Source organism: Aegilops tauschii, chromosome 6 (genome assembly GCF_002575655.3).
Source record: "Aegilops tauschii subsp. strangulata cultivar AL8/78 chromosome 6, Aet v6.0, whole genome shotgun sequence".
NCBI classification, from domain to species: domain Eukaryota; kingdom Viridiplantae; phylum Streptophyta; class Magnoliopsida; order Poales; family Poaceae; genus Aegilops; species Aegilops tauschii.
The window spans coordinates 433,148,951-433,167,683 of NC_053040.3; the positions used below are offsets into that span (position 1 = coordinate 433,148,951).

Genomic DNA, 18,733 nt, shown 5'->3' on the forward strand with positions numbered 1-18,733 from the left:
GACCACCTTGGCGACGTCGCCGTTGCCGCGCGGGTTGGTGTTTCTGTCGCGAACGGCGCCGGAGTCCGCGCAACATGTCTGTGTCACCGCCCGTCTTGGCCTTCGCGTTGCCGGCCTGCGCGAGCGCGGTGGTGGTCACGCAGCACACGCGCTCGGGAGGAGGAGCCAACGCCGCTGCAGCCGAAGCAGCAGCTGCCACGGGAGTCCTCGCAGGAGGAGGACTAACCAGCGGCGCTCCAGCCGACGCAGCAGCTGCCACTGGCGGCCCCGGCCACGGGCGGCCCCGAGCGCGGAGGCCACGGGCAGCCCCGGCACCGGGCGCACCGGCCCCAAGCGTGGCGACGGCGACGTCGCCAAGGTGGTCCGCGGCGTCCGCGCGGGTGGAGGAGCCAGCTAGTGAGCGGCGTCCGCGTCGACGGGGGCGAGGCCGCTGCCCCCGGACGGGCGGTGGTGGGGGCCGAGCTGCAGGAGGGCGCGGCATCCGCGCGGGAGGAGGAGCCATCTGGTGAGCGGCGTCCGCGTCGACGGGGGCGAGGCCGCTGCCCCCGGACGGGTGGTGGTGGGGGCCGAGCTGCAGGAGGGCGCGGCGTCCGCGCGGGAGGAGGAGTCATCTGGTGAGCGGCGTCCGCATCGATGGGGGCGAGTCCGCTGCCCCCGGACGAGCAGGCCGGCGCGGCGGGACGAGCTGCAGGGCGCGCGGGCGTGGCGGAAGCAGAGGTCTCCCGCGGGCACGACTTGGACGAGCAGGCCGGCGGGGTCGACGCGGCGGAAGCAGAGGACTGCGGCGAGCGACATGGCAACGGCCGCGATCAGCAAGCGGCGAGCAGGCCGGTGTGGTGATGGCGGTGCGGTGGAGTGGGGGAGATGAGGTGGCGCACGGGGAAGAAGAGATATGAGTGCTGGGGTGGGGGTGGCGGGAGGAATCAACCTCCCCAATACAGAAATTTCGCCGGGGCCTCCCGAGAAGGCCGAAAAAACGCCTCTTCGGGCACAACGGCTGAAGATGCTCTTAGGACCTCCGGTGCATTTAACTCAAAACTTATTCACGAAGGGATCCAACCGAGCCCGTTACTTAGTCACCTTTTTTATTACCAGATTCATAGAAAACTAGAAGAGCTCGAGGACCCTGTCCGTAATCCCTCTACAGCTTCTGCCCAAAGACAGCAGAGATGGATCCCGCCGCCGTTGGGCTACGTCAAGATAAATGTTGATGCAGGTGCATTCATTGATCATAAAAGGGGGGCAACAGCTGCAATCTGTAGCATTCTTTGCTAAAAAAAGAGTCCCCCAGTTCCCCGCTCCCTGAAACGAGCTGTTTGTATGCCTCGCAGCAGACGGCAAATACACGCCCATCTAAGTTGCATTTTCTTTGCGAAGACCATGTAAGTTGAATTGGCCGGCCCATGCAAGTTGTTCTACCTGAATGAGAGTGATGTCCCAGAAGCTACCAGGTCTTTTTTTCGGGAAGCTTCTGGCCGAGTGAATTTTTGGGACATGCAGCCACGCGCTGCCGAAATCCTGGACGTCTGTCTTTTATAGCCCGTTTGCAATACGCGACACGTTAATCATCAGCTTTCGCGAATACCACGTGGTATACGCCACATCAATGGCCTAGGCGTCATTCAATTCTTAGTATGAATACAAGGCCCACGTGATGGCTCGGGCGATGGAATAACTGCTCTCGTTGCTGGGTGGATGTAATTGAGCTCTCGCACTACTTAAGTAGAGAACATTTGATCCTGATGAAAACAGGCCAGATCCTCTGCTGTAACTGTATCACATTTATGGCCATTGTCGTGTAGTCTGGACCCCATGTGTCAATGGTAGTACTGCACGTAAAGTTAGTGCAAAGGAACCTGATGGAAACCTAACTAGCCACAAGTGACGTTTTGTGGTAAAACCCCCGGGAAAATGCCTCCATGTATTTAAAAAAGTTATATGTTAAATTGATACTAAAAGGGACGGTTTTATCGGCTACCAATATATGTCATGGTTATAGTTTGATTGCACCACTAGCAAAATGAAAAAAAAACAGTCAGACCCAAACTTGTTTCATTACTCTATCAGGCGGAAGTAATATTATATGAGGTGGGGCATAAACTAAGCCATTGTACTTTTTACCATATGTAAAATCAATATTATTTTTTATAAACAAGGCATTTTTTTTTACTATTTTGCAGTAATCAAGGGAGAATAACTCCACTGGGTATTCGGAATTGGCCTCCATGTGTTGTGCCAAAAAAACATATCTCAAAATGGTATACAAAATGTTGAATATCTTTTCATGCAATGATCATTCATTTTAGTTGATAATTTTTTTACCCCAACGTGTGGAAATGCCAACACAGGAAATGCTCAAAAGATTATATGTCAATTTGATACTATAGGGGGCGGCACGGTTTCATCGGCTACCCATATATGTCATGGTTTTAGTTGGATTGCAACACTAGCAAATTAAAAAAAAATAGTCGGACCGGAACTATCGATGCATCGGTTAAATTCCTTTCATTGCTCTATCCGGCGGAACTAATGTTATATAGGAGGGAACATAAACTAAGCCATTGCACTCTTTTGCCGGAAGTAAAAATAATAATGTTTTTTCTTTGAAACAAGGCAATTTGTTTGCCATTCTCCAGTAATTAATGTTTTAATATGGTCAGAGAACCTTGGTCATGGTCCGATCACGCCCCAGTGCCCCACTGTGATATTGCCGCTTCATGAAAACAGTGTATGGAATTTTGAATTAGGGACGGTATAAGGTTGGATGGGTATAGACGCTGGTGCTCCACCCATGTTGGTGTGTTTGCATGCAAGAGTTTGTTCATTCAATGGGTCTTGCTCTCATAAAAGTCCAGCTAACTTTTAAATGCTCCTGAGCTAATTAGAGCGAGTTATGGTGCATGTCAGGTCATCTGCTGCGCATGTCAGGTGAAAAAAATGCGCGGCTATACTGAATGATCTACATGGGCTTGAAATCATTATACGGCTCACGCGTATTCAAGTTGCACGAATCGCGCGAGGACATGCGGTGTGGATTCCAGCCGCGCGTGGCCGCATGTCCACTCGCGATTATTCGAGCTTCTGGCCCGCTTTTTTCCGCTTTCTTTTTATTTACCTTCTCCATTTACATATTTGTTATTTATATTTATTATAGTTTTCCATCAATATTTACTATTTTTCCCAAATGTCATAAAGTTTCTAAAAATCATGAACAATTTTCAACTTCATGAATGTTTTTAAATTCATGATTATTTTTAATTCATGAACTTTTTTGTATCCATGAACCTTTTTTAAAATAAGGATTTGTTATTGTATTCGTTAAGTGTATTTGAAGTCACAACTTTTTTTCAATTTTGGAAAAAAAGAACTATTTTAAACTTTTTCCAGTCAAATGAACAATTACAAACTCTTGCAAAAAAACTAAAAAAATGAACATTTACCAAAAATTTAAAAAGGAACATTTACATAAATTTCACAAAACTTTGCATTTTTTTAATGCTTCCATTTTCATAAAATATTCAAAACTTCGAAAAAGATCCTGTTTATAAATTTGGTCAAGACTTCAGAAAAAGTGTTTTCTTTTTCAAATATCGTTCACAAATTAGAAAAGACACAAGAAAAAGGCGACATACATTTCATCGAACGGGCCTCCGTCCACCTGGGCCGCTGCCTTGTATAGAAATAATGTTCAAAAAAAACTAGGATGGGTCTAACTGGCGGCCGGACGCGAGCTAGCGTTCGCTAGCGGCCGGCTAAATAAAGCAAGTGCCTGTCCCTTGGTTCCAAGGACTAGACAACCGCATACTAAAAAGGCAAAATTACTGTAATCCAAAATTGTTAAAAAAACATTATTAATTAATTATCTTGTGTGGTCTCTTCTCACGTGATGGATGCCTGCATGCCACTGCATTAATTTTCCTCATGGTCATCCCTTGTGCATCAATTTTTGGTTTTCAAAATTATAAAAGACATATCTTTTAAACCGCGCGTCTCCGTTTTCACTATTGAAACCCTCGCGACGTGCTCTTCAAAAGTAGATCCCGCATGGGAATGTTTCGAGAACTAGTCTTCTTGCCAACTAAACATCAATGTATGTGCAACTAGACTACATTGTCGCGCCAACTGAGCATATGTGTGTTGCCAAATAGTCCTGCCAACTAAACATCAATGTGTGTGCAACTAGACTACATTGCCGCGCCAACTGAGCATATGTGTGTGCCAGATAGTTCTGCCAACTAAACATTAAGGTGTGTGCAACTAGAGTACATTGCCGCGCCAACTGAGCATATGTGTGTGTCAATAGTCCTGCCAACTAAACATCAATATGTGTGCAACTAGGCTACATTGCCGCGCCAACTGAGCATATGTGTGTGTAACTAGTCCTGCCAACAAAATATCAATGTGTGTGCAACTAGACTGTATTATCGCGCCAACTGAGTATATGTGTGTGCCAATAGTCCTGCCAACTAAACATCAAAGTTGTCATGATTGCTAGACTGCAATCTCATAGGAAGTTGAATCATGCAGATCCAAAAATTGGTTTTGCAAAAAGTTGCACGATGTAGTACTAAAGTTGCACAATACAGTACTAAAGTTGCACCATATAGCATCAAAGTTGGCATCAAAAAAATTTCGTCGAAACATACTAATGCGGGATTTAGTTTCAAAGATCTCGTCGCAAGAGTTCCTGCAGTGAAAACGGATTTGAATTCCGACGCGCGGCTTGAAAGATATGACTTTTTAAAATTTAAAACTCCGAAATAAATATGCGTGGATCTGTTCTGTTCGGAATGGAGTAATCAGTGTGAACGCATTTAATGCTAACAGTCACATGTATTAGAAGACAAAAAAATTAATAGCCACATGCATGCGAGACGCGGGAGTAAATAGCATAAAACTACTACTTTACAGGTTAGGGTTCCAAAAAACTACCGGTTTTTAATTTTTCTCAGATAACTACCAACTCGGTGGTCGGCTGTTTCAAAAAACTCAAATTGCCGGGTGGTTGACATATAATCAGGTTTATGATAGGTGGGACCCGCTCCTAAACAAACAGCTGGTTTGACCGTTTGTTGACCGTCAACTTACACGTTTGGCCCACATGTAAGCTGACTCTTCTTCCTTTTCTCTTTCTTTCTCTCCCTCTACTCCCCTTCTCACCCGATAGATGCTGCCCGGAGCCATACTCGCGCTCGACATCGACCTTGTCAGGATGGCCGAGTAACCCGACGCAGAGGGCATGAAGGCAGGGGCTGCCGGTGACGGGTGCTGCGGCCTGGCGACGACTGACACGGCCACAACGGCTCTGCAGCGCGCGACGCACGGGAAGGGTCGTCCCAAGGAGGCCGCCGTTGTGAAGGGCCGCGCGGGGAGAAGCTCGTCGGCGACCGCGCGTGGAATTACGAGGTCGACGAGGCTTGCCGGATCTCGTCGCCTTGAGGCCGCCGAGGCACGGCGTGGAGGTGGCGCCGGAGAGGCATGGCGAGGCGGCGGCCACGGGCGAGGCACGTCGGGGCGGCGGCCGCAGGCAAGGCACGGCGGGGCAACGGGACCCGACCGCTGCGGGATGCGGCTCGCCGGCCTCAGGTGGTGCACGTCGTGGATTCCACCGCTGCGGGCGCGGTTTGCCGGCCAGAGGAGACGGCGTTGCCTTGCCTCGGGGACCCGATTGCTTTTTCAGAAAACTCACAGGGACCTGATTGCTTTTTTAGAAAACTTGTAGGGACCCGATTGCTTTTTTACAAAACTTATGTGTAGGACCCACATGTAAGTTAACAGTCCAAGTAAACGGTCAAACAAACGGTTATCTTACATGTGGGCCTCAATTGTCATAATCGCGATCAACTGATAAAGACTCAGGGATTTGGGTTTTTTGAAATAGCCGACCACCCATCTGGTAGTTATTTGAGAAAAATTAAAAATTGGTAGTTATCTGAGAAAAATTAAAAACCGGTAGTTTTTTGGAACCCTAACCTGTAAAGTAGTAGCTTTATGCTATTTACGCGGCCGCTCCATTCAACCAAATAGTGCGTATGCACTTTTTAGATTTTAGGAAAAAACTATAGTACTATAGAGCAGACGAGTAAAAAAAAGCAAACCTATTTAGGATAATAATTGGATAAGAGAACCTCTACCCTGACAACGGATAGGGAGAGAACAAAATCTGGATAAATACCAATTCCTATTACTGGTAAAAAGATACAGATTAAAATAAAGTTCTCGTGGTCCAGAATCCACAAAATTTGCGTTTGAAACATTAAATAGCTTGTATCCATAGAACATCTGGCATAACATAGATAATAAATAAATAGGAGTTAATATCATTCCAATTGCCATTACAAAAGTAATTAGTGTTTTTGGCATTAACAGAAATTTTGAACTAGTAATTAGTCAAAAAATACTACTAATTCTACGACAAAACCACTCATTCCTGGTAAGGCAAGAGAAGCCATTGAAAAGCTACTAAACATGTAAAAAAATTAGGCATTGGGATAGATATTCCCCCAGTTCTTCGAGATAAACAAGACGCATTCTATAATGAACAAAAAAGTCCGACCTGCCGGATTCGAACCAGCGACCTAAGGATTTATCTGCAATGACTACAGTCCTCCGCTCTACCAACTGAGCTAAGGTCGGTTTGTGTGCAAAATATCTGTAAAAAACTTACTTAACTTTGGAATCGCCTCAATTTCCAATCAGCATCCTATGCATTTCCCTTATTTCTGCATTTCATTGTGACCCCGCAGACTTTTCTCATCGAGCACTGCTATGCGCACGATGTTGTGTGGACGATTTGTGCACGACAGCGTGGATCAACTCGCCCACAGAGCAGTTTCGTTTCTCATCGCCGGGACGCGAGACTAGTTTATTTCAACGCTAACCATGCACCACCAAGTACCATGAAGACGATGCAGTCCGTCCAGGCGCAGCAGGCGTCTCCCCGGTTTCGTGCAGGCGACTGCAGTTTCATTAGTTCTGAATCTCTACATCTTCGTGTCATCTTTTTGACCTTGCCAGCCCTATCTTTTCCAGAGTAGTAAAGCAAAAGGGTTTCTGCTCGCACATGACACAGGGGACATACTCGCGCATTTCACAGTCCCCGGAGCCATCTCTTTTACTTTATTAAGCTGACAACAACTAGTACATAGTTATTTTATGTTAGCTGGAGGTCATCTGTATGCACACGTGACCTGTGAGTGAACAAGACATACGTATATCCCTTCCCTCGGTATTTTAATGAAGCAGTACTCTATGCATGTCATTTTGATGGATGCTCGAGTTTCTGCTGTAAATCTCTCAACGAGCACCGAAATGTTAGTTTCCGAACAATGCTCTCTTACATTAATAGTAAACTTTTTTTCATTCAACAAATGAAAGAATTTCATCTCAACGCCTCTACAGGCACACAGATTAATATTAGCACGCGCGTGGAAGGTGGAACACTCTCCACACAGCAACAACGCCACCGCAACTATAACTACACACCATCATGTCGCCTACGAGCGAGCCTACCCCAAGGTGGAGCAGGCGGACGTGTCGGGGTCGACGAGCGCCGGGACCAGGTACTTCCGGCCGTGGGCTCCGTTCGCGTTGAAGCTGGCGCCGGTGGCCGGGTCGACGAGCAGTGAGCCGGCGTAGCCGGGGTACGCCCCCTTGCCGTACACACCGGCGCACGCCGTGGCGGCCTCCAGCGGCGCCTCGGCGGGGCCCTGGAAGAAGCCGTTGCCGAAGGGGTTGGTGACGGTGCCGACGACCATGGACGCGAGGGACACCACCATGCCGTCGACGCCGACGTCGCCGTTGGGCGGCGCGAGGGGTGCCATCTGCGGGCCGTACTGCGGCTGGTGGAACGGCCACGCACACTGCCCGGCGCACTGCGTCGCCGGGTTGCCCACCCACACGTACGCGAACCGCCCGGCGCGGGACCGCGGGGAGGCGCCGTGGGAGCCGCAGCGGCTCATGCAGAAGCCGTCGACGGCCACGTCGTCGGCCGTGAGCACCACGTTGATGGCGCGGCTGGGCCCGCCGCGCGCGGCCAGCCTGACGAGGTCACGCTCCCGGAGCCGCCGGCCGAGGGAGTAGGACCGGTCGAAGACGTGGGAGCCGAGGGCCAGCGCCGGGAAGCGGGCCTTGGAGCTGGCGTAGTACTTCTGCGCCGTCTTGAACCAGGTGGCCACCGACGGCTCCGGCTGCGGCGCCGGGGACGCGGACGCGGAGGCGAGCGAGGAGACGAAGTCGGTGACGATGGCGCGCTGCGGCGCGGAGAAGTTGCCGTACCAGACGAGGTTGATGGCGATGCGGCCGGAGAGGAGCGCTCCCTTGTGGTACTTCATGGTGATGGGCTGCTCCTGCACCAGCGCCTGGAGCCTCCTCGTGGCCACGCAGGTCTGCAGCAGCATTGCGCACACCACGAGCGCCACCGCGATAGAACCGAAGGACGCCATTGCCGCTGCTCTCGGGTGGTGAGTCTCTCCTCTTCTTGCCTAGGATGCTCTGTATCAGCTCGTGAACCGGTGATGGACTGGAGGGGATCGAGCCGGGGTTTTATAGAGGGAGGGAAGGGAGAGACAGTGGAGCACCGCAAAGGTGGTAGGCATGGTACCGAGGGACGGGACATCCACCGCGTGACGTATGAATGAGGGGTGCTGCCGCTGCTTTTTTTCTTTCTTTCTTTCTGCGGCCAAAGTAAAGACGGGGCGTCCTTGGCCGCGCGCCGCTGCCTCCCCGAACGGTCACTGACAGCTGGCTTTTTGCGTGCTCCTGCTCGCCCACAGCTGTAGTCGGGAGGGTAAATTACCCTTTTGCCCCGTCGCTTTGTCCCTCGGGGACCGTTGCGTGAGCGTGCCCGCGCGCTACGCCGCGGGGGCAGTTTGGTGATCGCGGCCGGATGGGGTAAAGTGGGGGCTGCGGGAGTGGGTAAAAGCAGGGTTGGCTTCTCGAGGCGTTTGAAAGCTGCTTCGCTCGCTGCTCGCAGCTCGGCTGGCCAGCACGGGAACGGGAATCGGGAAGGAATACGAACGTTGGGGTAGGGCCGGGCCGGGCCGCTCGAGCTTTTTTGGAGTACGTTGCGGGGTCTCACTGGCGGGCTGCTTCATGATCCGGTGAGTATGGCGAACAGTTGTATGGCACAGTACACGGGGAGTACTTCGGTACTGTCGGGGCACAGTGTAGCAGGTTTGTCCGTCGCGCCGCGCGGCCCTCGCCACTGGCGTTGGGCTGGCGCTTGGTGGAACGTGGTTGGCAAAAGAAGGAAGACGGGACCGTGGAACAGTGCACGTTATGTTAAGCCATGATCATCTACGCGAAAATGGGTAGGCCGGAGCAGCTCGCCGTCGATCTATCAATCAGCGATGCGATCTCGCAGGGCTCACAGCACTTAAGAAAAAGCATCTATCGTGTCATCTTCTACCGTACGTAATTGGACTTTTCAGTTTTCAGGCCCTACTAGATGACAGCAAATAGTGGGTGTAGAGGAGATTTTTTTTTTTGAGGGGTGGGTTTAGAGGAGATGATCCAGTAAAGCTGATGGCCGAGTTAAGGCCGCCCCAGTGATCGCCCCGCTGCGCGTATTATCATCATTAGCCTACTGGTGCCTAGCCTGCAGGCCCATCTTGGTAGGGCACAGCCGAAGCGAGCGAAAGTGCAGGACCCACAGGCCGGCCCATCACCGTAGGGCGCGATCCGCACGTTTTAATGCGCGCGATAGGGCGCCATCCCATCCCATCCTCATCCGATCCGACGTGTTCCGGCGTCGCCTAGAGATCTGCGTAGCGTAGCGTACGGCTAGCCGCCAGCTGGTGGTGAAGCGGCTAGGCGCGTCGCCGGCCGGACTGGCCCCACGTACTACGCCTCACGACGCGCTCGTGAGTGAATCCGCCCGCTCCTTGCTCGTCGAGCACCAGCAGCCGCTGCCGGACAGACGGCCGCCCGCCAGGCGCCAGCCGTGCAGCCGGAGGGACACGACACGCGTGCGCACGTACGTGGACGTGCGAGCCTCCCTGTCAGAAGGGCCTCGTGGGCTCCCGTGGGCCGTTGGATCGATCCGGACGAGTGAGTTGGAGGAACAAGTGGCCGGTGAGCCCGATCGCACCACTTTTAACGTACGTGCGTGCGTGCAAGTCGACAGATCGTGCCCTCTCGATCGACAAATATCGTGTGTTCCCCTAAAAAAAAGACAAATATCGTGTGTTCCCGTAAAAGGAAGACAAATATCGTGTGTCCAGTCATCAACAATGATGACGAACATCCTGTTTTCACTCACATTTTGGCGTACGTGTCTGCCGAACACAGCAGGAGCGGCATCAGCTCTCGGGTTCCTTTCGAGCGAATGATTCAGGCTAGCTGGGCGACGCCGACGACGGAGCGCGAGACGCCTTGGCATCTTCTGCTCCAGGAAACGTTCCGCCAGCCATCATCATGATCGTCGACCTTGTGGACAGTTCGGCGATTGTAGCTCGGCATGGCCTCGTTGCCTCACCGGCCACCGGCAGCGCATGCGGCGTCTTCCCGTTTCCTCGCACGGCGGCCACCGGCCAGCCACTAGCCAGCTCAATGCCATTCGGCAGTTTGGCAGGCTGCTGATAACGCCACCGTACCGTCGTATCGCCGCTCATGGCGTTTCCCTTGTTTTCGCCCGCTTCGGCGCGATCTCAGTCGGCGCCGCGCTGTTCCAAAAGAGGAGAAAAAGATCGCGTGGGCACCCGTAACGGTTACACTCGTAGTACAATCTAGTATCCCAACTTTCTCCGGCATTCAAGTGGCAATGATCTCGGTATATAATCTCCTACAGCTCCGTTAGTGTTAGGAGCACCTAACCGTGCACAATGATGGCGTGCTGCCGTTTTACATCAGGAACAGTCTAGCAGCGCGTTAAGCTCGCGCCCAGTACAGATCACTACTCCCGGGGGTAGTACTACTGAACATCCATAGCTCACCCTGGAAACGGCACTGTTTTACTGTGCAAAGTACTTATTTACACCAGTAAAAACACGGGGTGATGTGGCCCGTGGCTGATCGTACCTGACGAGTACTTACTTGATCATTACCGGTGGTTGGTATGAAATTATACCAGCCGGTCGGAAACAGGCCAGTGAATACGAAGTAATGACGCGTATGATATGATGATGCTCGTAGTAATGTACGCGTACGTACTCCTACCACTCCTGCCGCGCATACGACACAATACGTCCGTCCATCCTTAATGCAAGGACAGGGATTGGGATTGGGCGCCCAGGCTGTCACCCCGTAGGACGTCTCTGTGGCCACATTAAACCGGCTGCCCGCGCTGCGCCGTGTCTCTCGCGTGTCTCCCCTGTCCTGTAGCTCCCGCACGCGTGATCTTTATCTGCGTGGGATGCACTTGGACCTGCGTCGCGCACGACTGCATCGGATGCTCGTAGCGAGTAAAATAACGACTGGAGGAGTAGTACAAAGCATGTTGATTTTGTGAATTTGTCTGCCGCTGAATACGAGTGCCGCTAGCTTTGCTGCTAGTCCTACAAACGCTGGAGTGGTTTTGCAGGTTGTTTACTCGCTAGGGACCGGATAGGCATGGAGACGCCGCATTCCACGGATTTTTGCTAGTGTTTTAGATTAGTTTTGTAGCACTAGCAATGCATATGCTAGTAGTATAAGATAATCAATCCTGGTTAACTTGGTTTACAAACGGCTACTCGATTGTCAACGCCAATCCTTAGACCTTAAGAAGCTCTGATGGGTGTTTGGTTAGACACTTGGACAGAGCATTTCGTCCTAGCAAGAACGTCTTGTTCCGCAATTGTGTGTGTCATCGGCAACCTTGGCCGGTAACAATTGTTTTGCGCACCTTATTGTGCCCATGCCATGGGTGAGTCGACCATCGAACACATTGGCTAAAATAATGCTCTCCCCGTTACAATTTACTTCAGTTGTAAAGCTTTTAAGGTTGCATAAGTTTACAGGAAAAACATGTTGTCATCAACTAGTTTGATTAGATTGACGGTATAATATATTTGCATGTTATATAAAAAATAACGGAAAAATATAGAGAAGGACAACCGATTTTGTTCCCAAAAAATAATTCCGCTAGAAGGAGGGCTTGAACCTCCGACCTTGTGGTTAACAGCCACACGCTCTAGCCAACTGAGCTATTCCAGCTTTGTGATATTATTTGCATTTGATGTTATAGATATCAGCATATTTCTTAGAGCAACTACAGCTGAATCCCTCAAACCATCTTCCATACGTCCGCGGACGTGCCCGGTCAGTGACCGGACAGGAGAGGGAAGGAAAAAAAATGATCCAATCAGACCCCTCATATCATCCCTATATGTCCGGGTTGTCCGCGAACCCTCATAACCATCTCAAATGTAGGGAGGATATGAGGGCGAACACGCCCGGCGCGCCCGGTCAGTCCGCCACGTAGGACGCGGCCCCACCCTGGACCATCTTTTTTCTTTCTTTATTCATTCTTTTCTTTCTCTCTCTTTATCTCCACCAATCATGTGCAAGTAACCGGACATATGAGGAAGAAAATAAGGATTGTGCCTGCACGGGCGGACAAATGGGGGCTCAAATCGGATACGCCTAGTCACTGATCGGGAGCGTCCACGGATGTTTGAGGGGTCGAATTAGAGGTACGTGGTTGTAGATGCTCTTATATATCCGGTTTGACCTAGACAAAATTAAAACATCAAATAATTTGGAACAAAAGATGTAGTTATGTGTTTTCTTAGGCATAATCCATAGTGGCCTTAGAGGCACAAACATCTAGACTGAGCCATGGACAACGTTCAACAAAATGTGGGGACGGGTCAAAAGCATGTGATGTCAATGGAGGTGGAGCCGATAGAGGAGACCACGTTGGACTGGTCAAGCCTAGGGTTGTTTTCCATCCACTGGATTGCCAGAGTTTATATGGAAGCCATGTGTTTCAGGCTTTCAACCAACTTTTGGCTCTCGTTCCTTTATATATTGGAAGCTTCCTTCTTACGGTGCATGTCAAAGCTCGTGCCATCTACGTGGGGGTGGGGGATCGGCACGAAAGCCTTGGGTTAGGCATGGAATGTACTTTAACTGCAAGACTGATCTAGTTGTTAAAACGTTAGTAAAATCTTCAACAGATACACATTAGATCTTAGGTCCATGACAATTCAAACCACGAGAGAGTGAGTAAGATCCAAGTTGATGGCCAAATACTAAGGGACAAGGAGCATAACAAAGGAGGCTAGGTGGGAGATAAGTATAGGTGCATCTACCATTCACTGAGTGTCTTGGAGATTGTTGAACAAAATAGTTGAGAGACTAATGTGTATGCTAGTGTGCAAAGAGTAAAAATAGTACTTCGAATTATTGATAAGTTTGCTAAAACTTCTGAGAAGATTGCGGGCGTTGTAGAGAAGATTGCTACATCTTCGTAGAAGATTGTCGAGCTATTGAGAAGTATGCTATTGAGAAGATTGAGTATCGAAGATGGCCCCTAAAAATGTTGTTGAGAGCTATTGGTTCGGTATGTTGTCCGGGGAACAATTGACTGTGGAAGAAGAACAAAGACAACGAGAAGGCGTAGTTCTTTCTCTTTTTTTCAGTTATTTCATTTGAGTCATAGGGAAAATCATAGTATTAAGGGGGGGGGGTCCAAATTAGTCCATGTTTAGGTCTTTATTGAATACGCAATCATAAACCTATCTCCGAGTAACGTCGACAGAAATATCTGTGTGTCGCGTTTTTCTTCAAAGTCACAGATGAGGTTCTTCTGGACCGCGAGTTGAAATCAGGGGCAGTTGAGTCTGCTTTACTTGTTCTTCAAGTAAAGTTGCCACGTGAGTTTGAAATCATACTGTTGGACACCTGTTGGTTGACCGTTGCGAGGCACATGCCTTGATTGGTCATCTCACACCTCGGGATTGCTTCGGCTATAAATAAACACCCAACCCCCAATCTTCACTTGTTGGCTGCTCGTTGAATTGACAAGAGTTTGTGAGAGCAGTCCCTTTTTTAGGAGATTTTAATGAGACCCATAGCTTTGATCAGATATATACCTAAGAGAGTGATCAGAAGTAACTTATTTATCTCAACATGCAAGCATGCCACATCATCATACAATTATGGATGGGATAAGGCCCACCTGAACATGCAACCATGAATGGGAATAGACCCACCACCACATGCAACCATCCATTCAATTAATATTTTACAATTATACATAATAAAAAATAAGTCGTATGTATTTTTAATTTAGCTTCACGTGTTATTAGTATAAATATTTATATTATACACAAACAAATCCCATTGAAATGTATTTCAACCGATTCCTGCAGCAATGCGCGAGATACCATGTAGTTTAGTTAAGTGATTGAGCATCACATAGAACTAAGTTGATACAAAACGGTGACCTATTACTCTTTGTGAGCTGCACACTCATTAGATGGATAGGTGTCGATTTGAGCAACCAAGTGTGATTGTGGTGTCCCAAGGACTTTGTTTGCCTTGAGTATTCTATCGAAAGTAAATCAACTAAAGTTTGAGGAACTGCACGTTGAAGAGAATATGACACAAAGAGATTTTCTCATGTCTTCAATCACATGTCCCTCCAACTAGGCGTAACACTTTGGCAGATGTGTGAACTGGCTGAAAAATTACTTGTCCCCATCGATCAACATTGGTTATTTCTTAGCTAGCATTCCTTTCGGTACTTGTCTTGTTTGAGTTGTTGCTCTCCGTGATTGTTATCTGTGATTAGTTCTTTACAAATGAGTATGTTCACATTTTTTTCATCTATAACTACGTAGTTATCCTACTTGCACCTGTCCTGATAGATTTCTCCCAATAGCTGGAACTAGTTTTTCCTCCAAGGGAAAAACATGATGCATGTGCATCACCAAGTGCTCCAGATGCCTCCTATGCACCACAAAGGGCAAAAGCTACTACATGTGCAGAACACGGGTTCATGCTGCCTCAAACGCAACACTAAGGTCTCCTACTTCGTCCTCTACAACAAGATCAAAAGCAACCGCCTCTTCTCCAAAACCCATGTCTCATGCTTTAACCGTACACCACGATAAAAACATTGTTGTCTCTTCTACAACACCCAGGCCTCCCATAGCACCAAGGGAAAGGCCTTTCTCTGCCCCCACAGTAACTTTTGGTGTTGCATTGAAGGAAATATGCCCTAGAGGCAATAATAAAGTTGTTATTTATATTTCCTTATATCATGATAAATGTTTATTATTCATGCTAGAATTGTATTAACCGAAAACTTAGTACATGTGTGAATACATAGACAAACATAGTGTCACTAGTATGCCTCTACTTGACTAGCTCGTTGAATCAAAGATGGTTAAGTTTCCTAACCATAAACATGAGTTGTCATTTGATTAACGGGATCACATCATTAGAGAATGATGTGATTGACTTGAACCATTCCGTTAGCCTAGCACTTGATCGTTTAGTTTGTTTGTTGTTGCTTTCTTCATGATTTCACTAGTGGGTGAACAAATAGACCCGAGGGCCATAGGTTTCACTAGTGGCTTCTCTCAAGATAGCATAAGTATTACGGTGGGTGAACAAATTACTGTCGAGCAATTGATAGAAAAGTGCATAATTATGAGAAAATCTAGGCATGATCATGTATATAGGCATCACGTCCGCGACAAGTAGACCGACTCCTGCCTGCATCTACTACTATTACTCCACACATCGACCGCTATCCAGCATGCATCTAGAGTATTAAGTCCATAAGAATAGAGTAACGCATTAGGTAAGATGACATGATGTAGAGGGATAAACTCATGCAATATGATATAAACCCCATGTTTTTATCCTCGATGGCAACAATACAATATGTGTCGTTTCCCCTACTGTCACTGGGATCGAGCACCGCATGATTGAACCCAAAGCTAAGCACTTCTCCCATTGCAAGAAAGATTAGGCCAAACCAAACTGATAATTCGAAGAGACTTGCAAAGATAACCAATCATACATAAAAGAATTCAGAGAAGATTCAAATATTGTTCATAGATAATCTTGATCACAAACCCACAATTCATTGGATCTCGACAAACACACCGCAAAAAGAGTTACATCAAATAGATCTCCAAGAAGATCGAGGAGAACTTTGTATTGAGATCCAAAGAGAGAGAAGAAGCCACCTTGCTAATAACTATGGACCCGAAGGTCTGTGGTAAACTACTCACACATCATCGGAGAGGCTATGGTGTTGATGTAGAAGCCCTCCGTGATCGATGCCCCCTCCGGCAGAGCGCCGGAAAAGGCCCCAAGATGGGATCTCACGGGTACAGAAGGTTGCGGCGGTGGAATTAGGTTTTCGTGGTGCTCCTCTATGGTTTCGGGGTACGTAGGTATATATAGGAGGAAGAAGTAGGTCGGTGGAGCCACGAGGGGCCCACGAGGGTGGAGGGCGCGCCCCCTGCCTTGTGGCCTCCTCGTTGATTGCTTGACGTCCACTCCAAGTCCTCTGGATCACGTTTGTTCCAAAAATAACTCTCCCGAAGGTTTCATTCCGTTTGGACTCCGTTTGATATTCCTTTTCTGCGAAACACTGAAATAGGCAAAAAAAATAGCAATTTGCACTGGGCCTTGGGTTAATAGGTTAGTCCCAAAAATAATATAAAAGTGTATAAATAAGCCCATTAAACGTCCAAAACAGAATATATAATAGCATGGAGCAATCAAAAATTATAGATACGTTGGAGACGTATCAAGCATCCCCAAGCTTAATTCCTGCTTGTCCTGGAGTAGGTAAATGATAAAAACAGAATTTTTGATGTGGAATGCTACTTAGCATATTCTTCAATGTATTTCTCTTTATTGTGGCATGAATGTTCAGATCCGAAAGATTCAAGATAAAAGTTTAATATTAACATGAAAATAATAATACTTCAAGCATACTAACAAAGCAATTATGTCTTCTCAAAATAACATGGCAGAAGAAAGTTATCGCTACAAAATCATATAGTCTGGCTATGCTCTATCTTCAGCACACAAAGTATTTAAATCATGCACAACCCCGATGACAAGCCAAGCAATTGTTTCATACTTTTGATGTTCTCAAACTTTTTCAATCTTCACGCAATATATGAGCGTGAGCCATGGACATAGCACTATAGGTGGAATAGAATCATGGTTGTGGAGAAGACAAAAAAGGAGAAGATAGTCTCACATCGACTAGGCGTATCAACGGGCTATGGAGATGTCCATCATAAGATATCAATGTGAGTGAGTAGGGATTGCCATGCAACGGATGCACTAGAGCTATAAGTGTATGAAAGCTCAACAAAAGAAACTAAGTGGGTGTGCATCCAACTCGCTTGCTCACGAAGACCTAGGGCATTTTGAGGAAGCCCATCATTGGAATATACAAGCCAAGTTCTATAATGTAAAATTCCCACTAGTATATGAAAGTGACAACATAGGAGACTCTCTATGAAGATCATGGTGCTACTTTGAAGCACAAGTGTGGATAAAGGATAGTAACATTGTCCCTTCTCTCCTTTTCTCTCATTTTTTGGGCCTTCTTTCTTTTTTTTGGCCTTTTTTCTTTCCTTTTTTTTCGTCCGGAGTCTCATCCCGACTTATGGGGGAATCATAGTCTCCATCATACTTTCCTCACATGGGACAATGCTCTAATAATGATCATCACACTTTTATTTACTTACAACTCAAGAATTACAACTCGATACTTAGAACAAAATATGACTCTATGTGAATGCCTCCGGCGGTGTACCGGGATATGCAATGAATCAAGAGTGACATGTATGAAAGAATTATGAAGGTGGCTTTGCCACAAATATGATGTCAACTACATGATCATGCAAAGCAATATGACAATGATGAAGCATGTCATAATAAATGGAACAGTGGTAAGTTGCATGGCAATATATCTCGGAATGGCTATGGAAATGCCATAATAGGTAGGTATGGTGGCTGTTTTGAGAAAGGCATATGGTGGGTATGTGATACCGGCGAAAGGTGCACGGTATTAGAGAGGCTAGTAATGGTGGAAGGATGAGAGTACGTATAATCCATGGACTCAACATTAGTCATAAAGAACTCACATACTTATTGCAAAAATCTATTAGTTATCGAAACGAAGTACTATGCGCATGCTCCTAGGGGGATAGATTGGTAGGAAAAGACCATCGCTCATCCCCGACCGCCACTCATAAGGAAGACAATCAATAAATAAATCATGCTCCGACTTCATCACATAACGGTTCACCATACGTGCATGCTACAGGAATCGCAAACTTTAGAACAAGTATTTCTCAAATTCACAACTACTCAACTAGCATGACTCTAATATCACCATCTTTATATCTCAAAACAATTATCAAGTATCAAACTTCTCTTAGTATTCAATGCACTTTAAAGTTTTTATCTTGAATGCCTATTATATTAGGACTAATTTTATAACCAAAGCAAATTACCATGCTGTTCTAAAGGACTCTCAAAATGATATAAGTGAAGCATGAGAGATCAATAATTTCTATAAAATATAACTGATAATCCCCAAGTGTAGGGAATCATCGTAGCAATTTCCAAAGGTGGAAGTGATAAGTATGGAGTGTCGAACCCACAAGGAGCTAAAGGTAAGATCAATATTCTCTCAAGCCCTATCTGCCACTGATACGACTCTACGTACACCGAACGTTTGCTTCCAACTAGAAACAAGAAATAAAACTATGTTGTGGGTATGAAGAGGATAACTTTGCATGATATCGGAGAACTAAAATAT

At 47.5% G+C, this 18,733-nt stretch overlaps 1 protein-coding gene and 2 non-coding genes across 3 annotated transcripts; all 3 read right to left on the minus strand.

Moving 5' to 3' along the window:
* Window positions 1-6,550: 6,550 nt before the first annotated feature.
* On the minus strand, window positions 6,551-6,636 carry TRNAY-GUA (transfer RNA tyrosine (anticodon GUA)). Its single transcript is given in 2 exon segments — window positions 6,551-6,586; window positions 6,600-6,636. It is a non-coding gene; the product is annotated as a tRNA-Tyr (tRNA).
* Window positions 6,637-7,341: 705 nt separating this feature from the next.
* LOC109757424 (protein PHOSPHATE-INDUCED 1 homolog) lies at window positions 7,342-8,531 on the minus strand. The gene has a single exon (XM_020316250.4). The coding sequence runs from the start codon at window positions 8,442-8,444 to the stop codon at window positions 7,509-7,511; it is 936 nt and encodes a 311-aa protein (XP_020171839.1). The 5' UTR covers window positions 8,445-8,531; the 3' UTR covers window positions 7,342-7,508.
* A 3,530-nt stretch (window positions 8,532-12,061) lies between these two features.
* Window positions 12,062-12,135, minus strand: TRNAN-GUU (transfer RNA asparagine (anticodon GUU)). Its single transcript has one exon. It is a non-coding gene; the product is annotated as a tRNA-Asn (tRNA).
* Between the last annotated feature and the right edge of the window lie 6,598 nt (window positions 12,136-18,733).

What these genes read in the sequence shown, in the direction of transcription:
- LOC109757424 (XM_020316250.4), bottom strand. Translation starts at nt 8,444, where the DNA reads ATGGCGTCCTTCGGTTCTATCGCGGTGGCGCTCGTGGTGTGCGCAATG.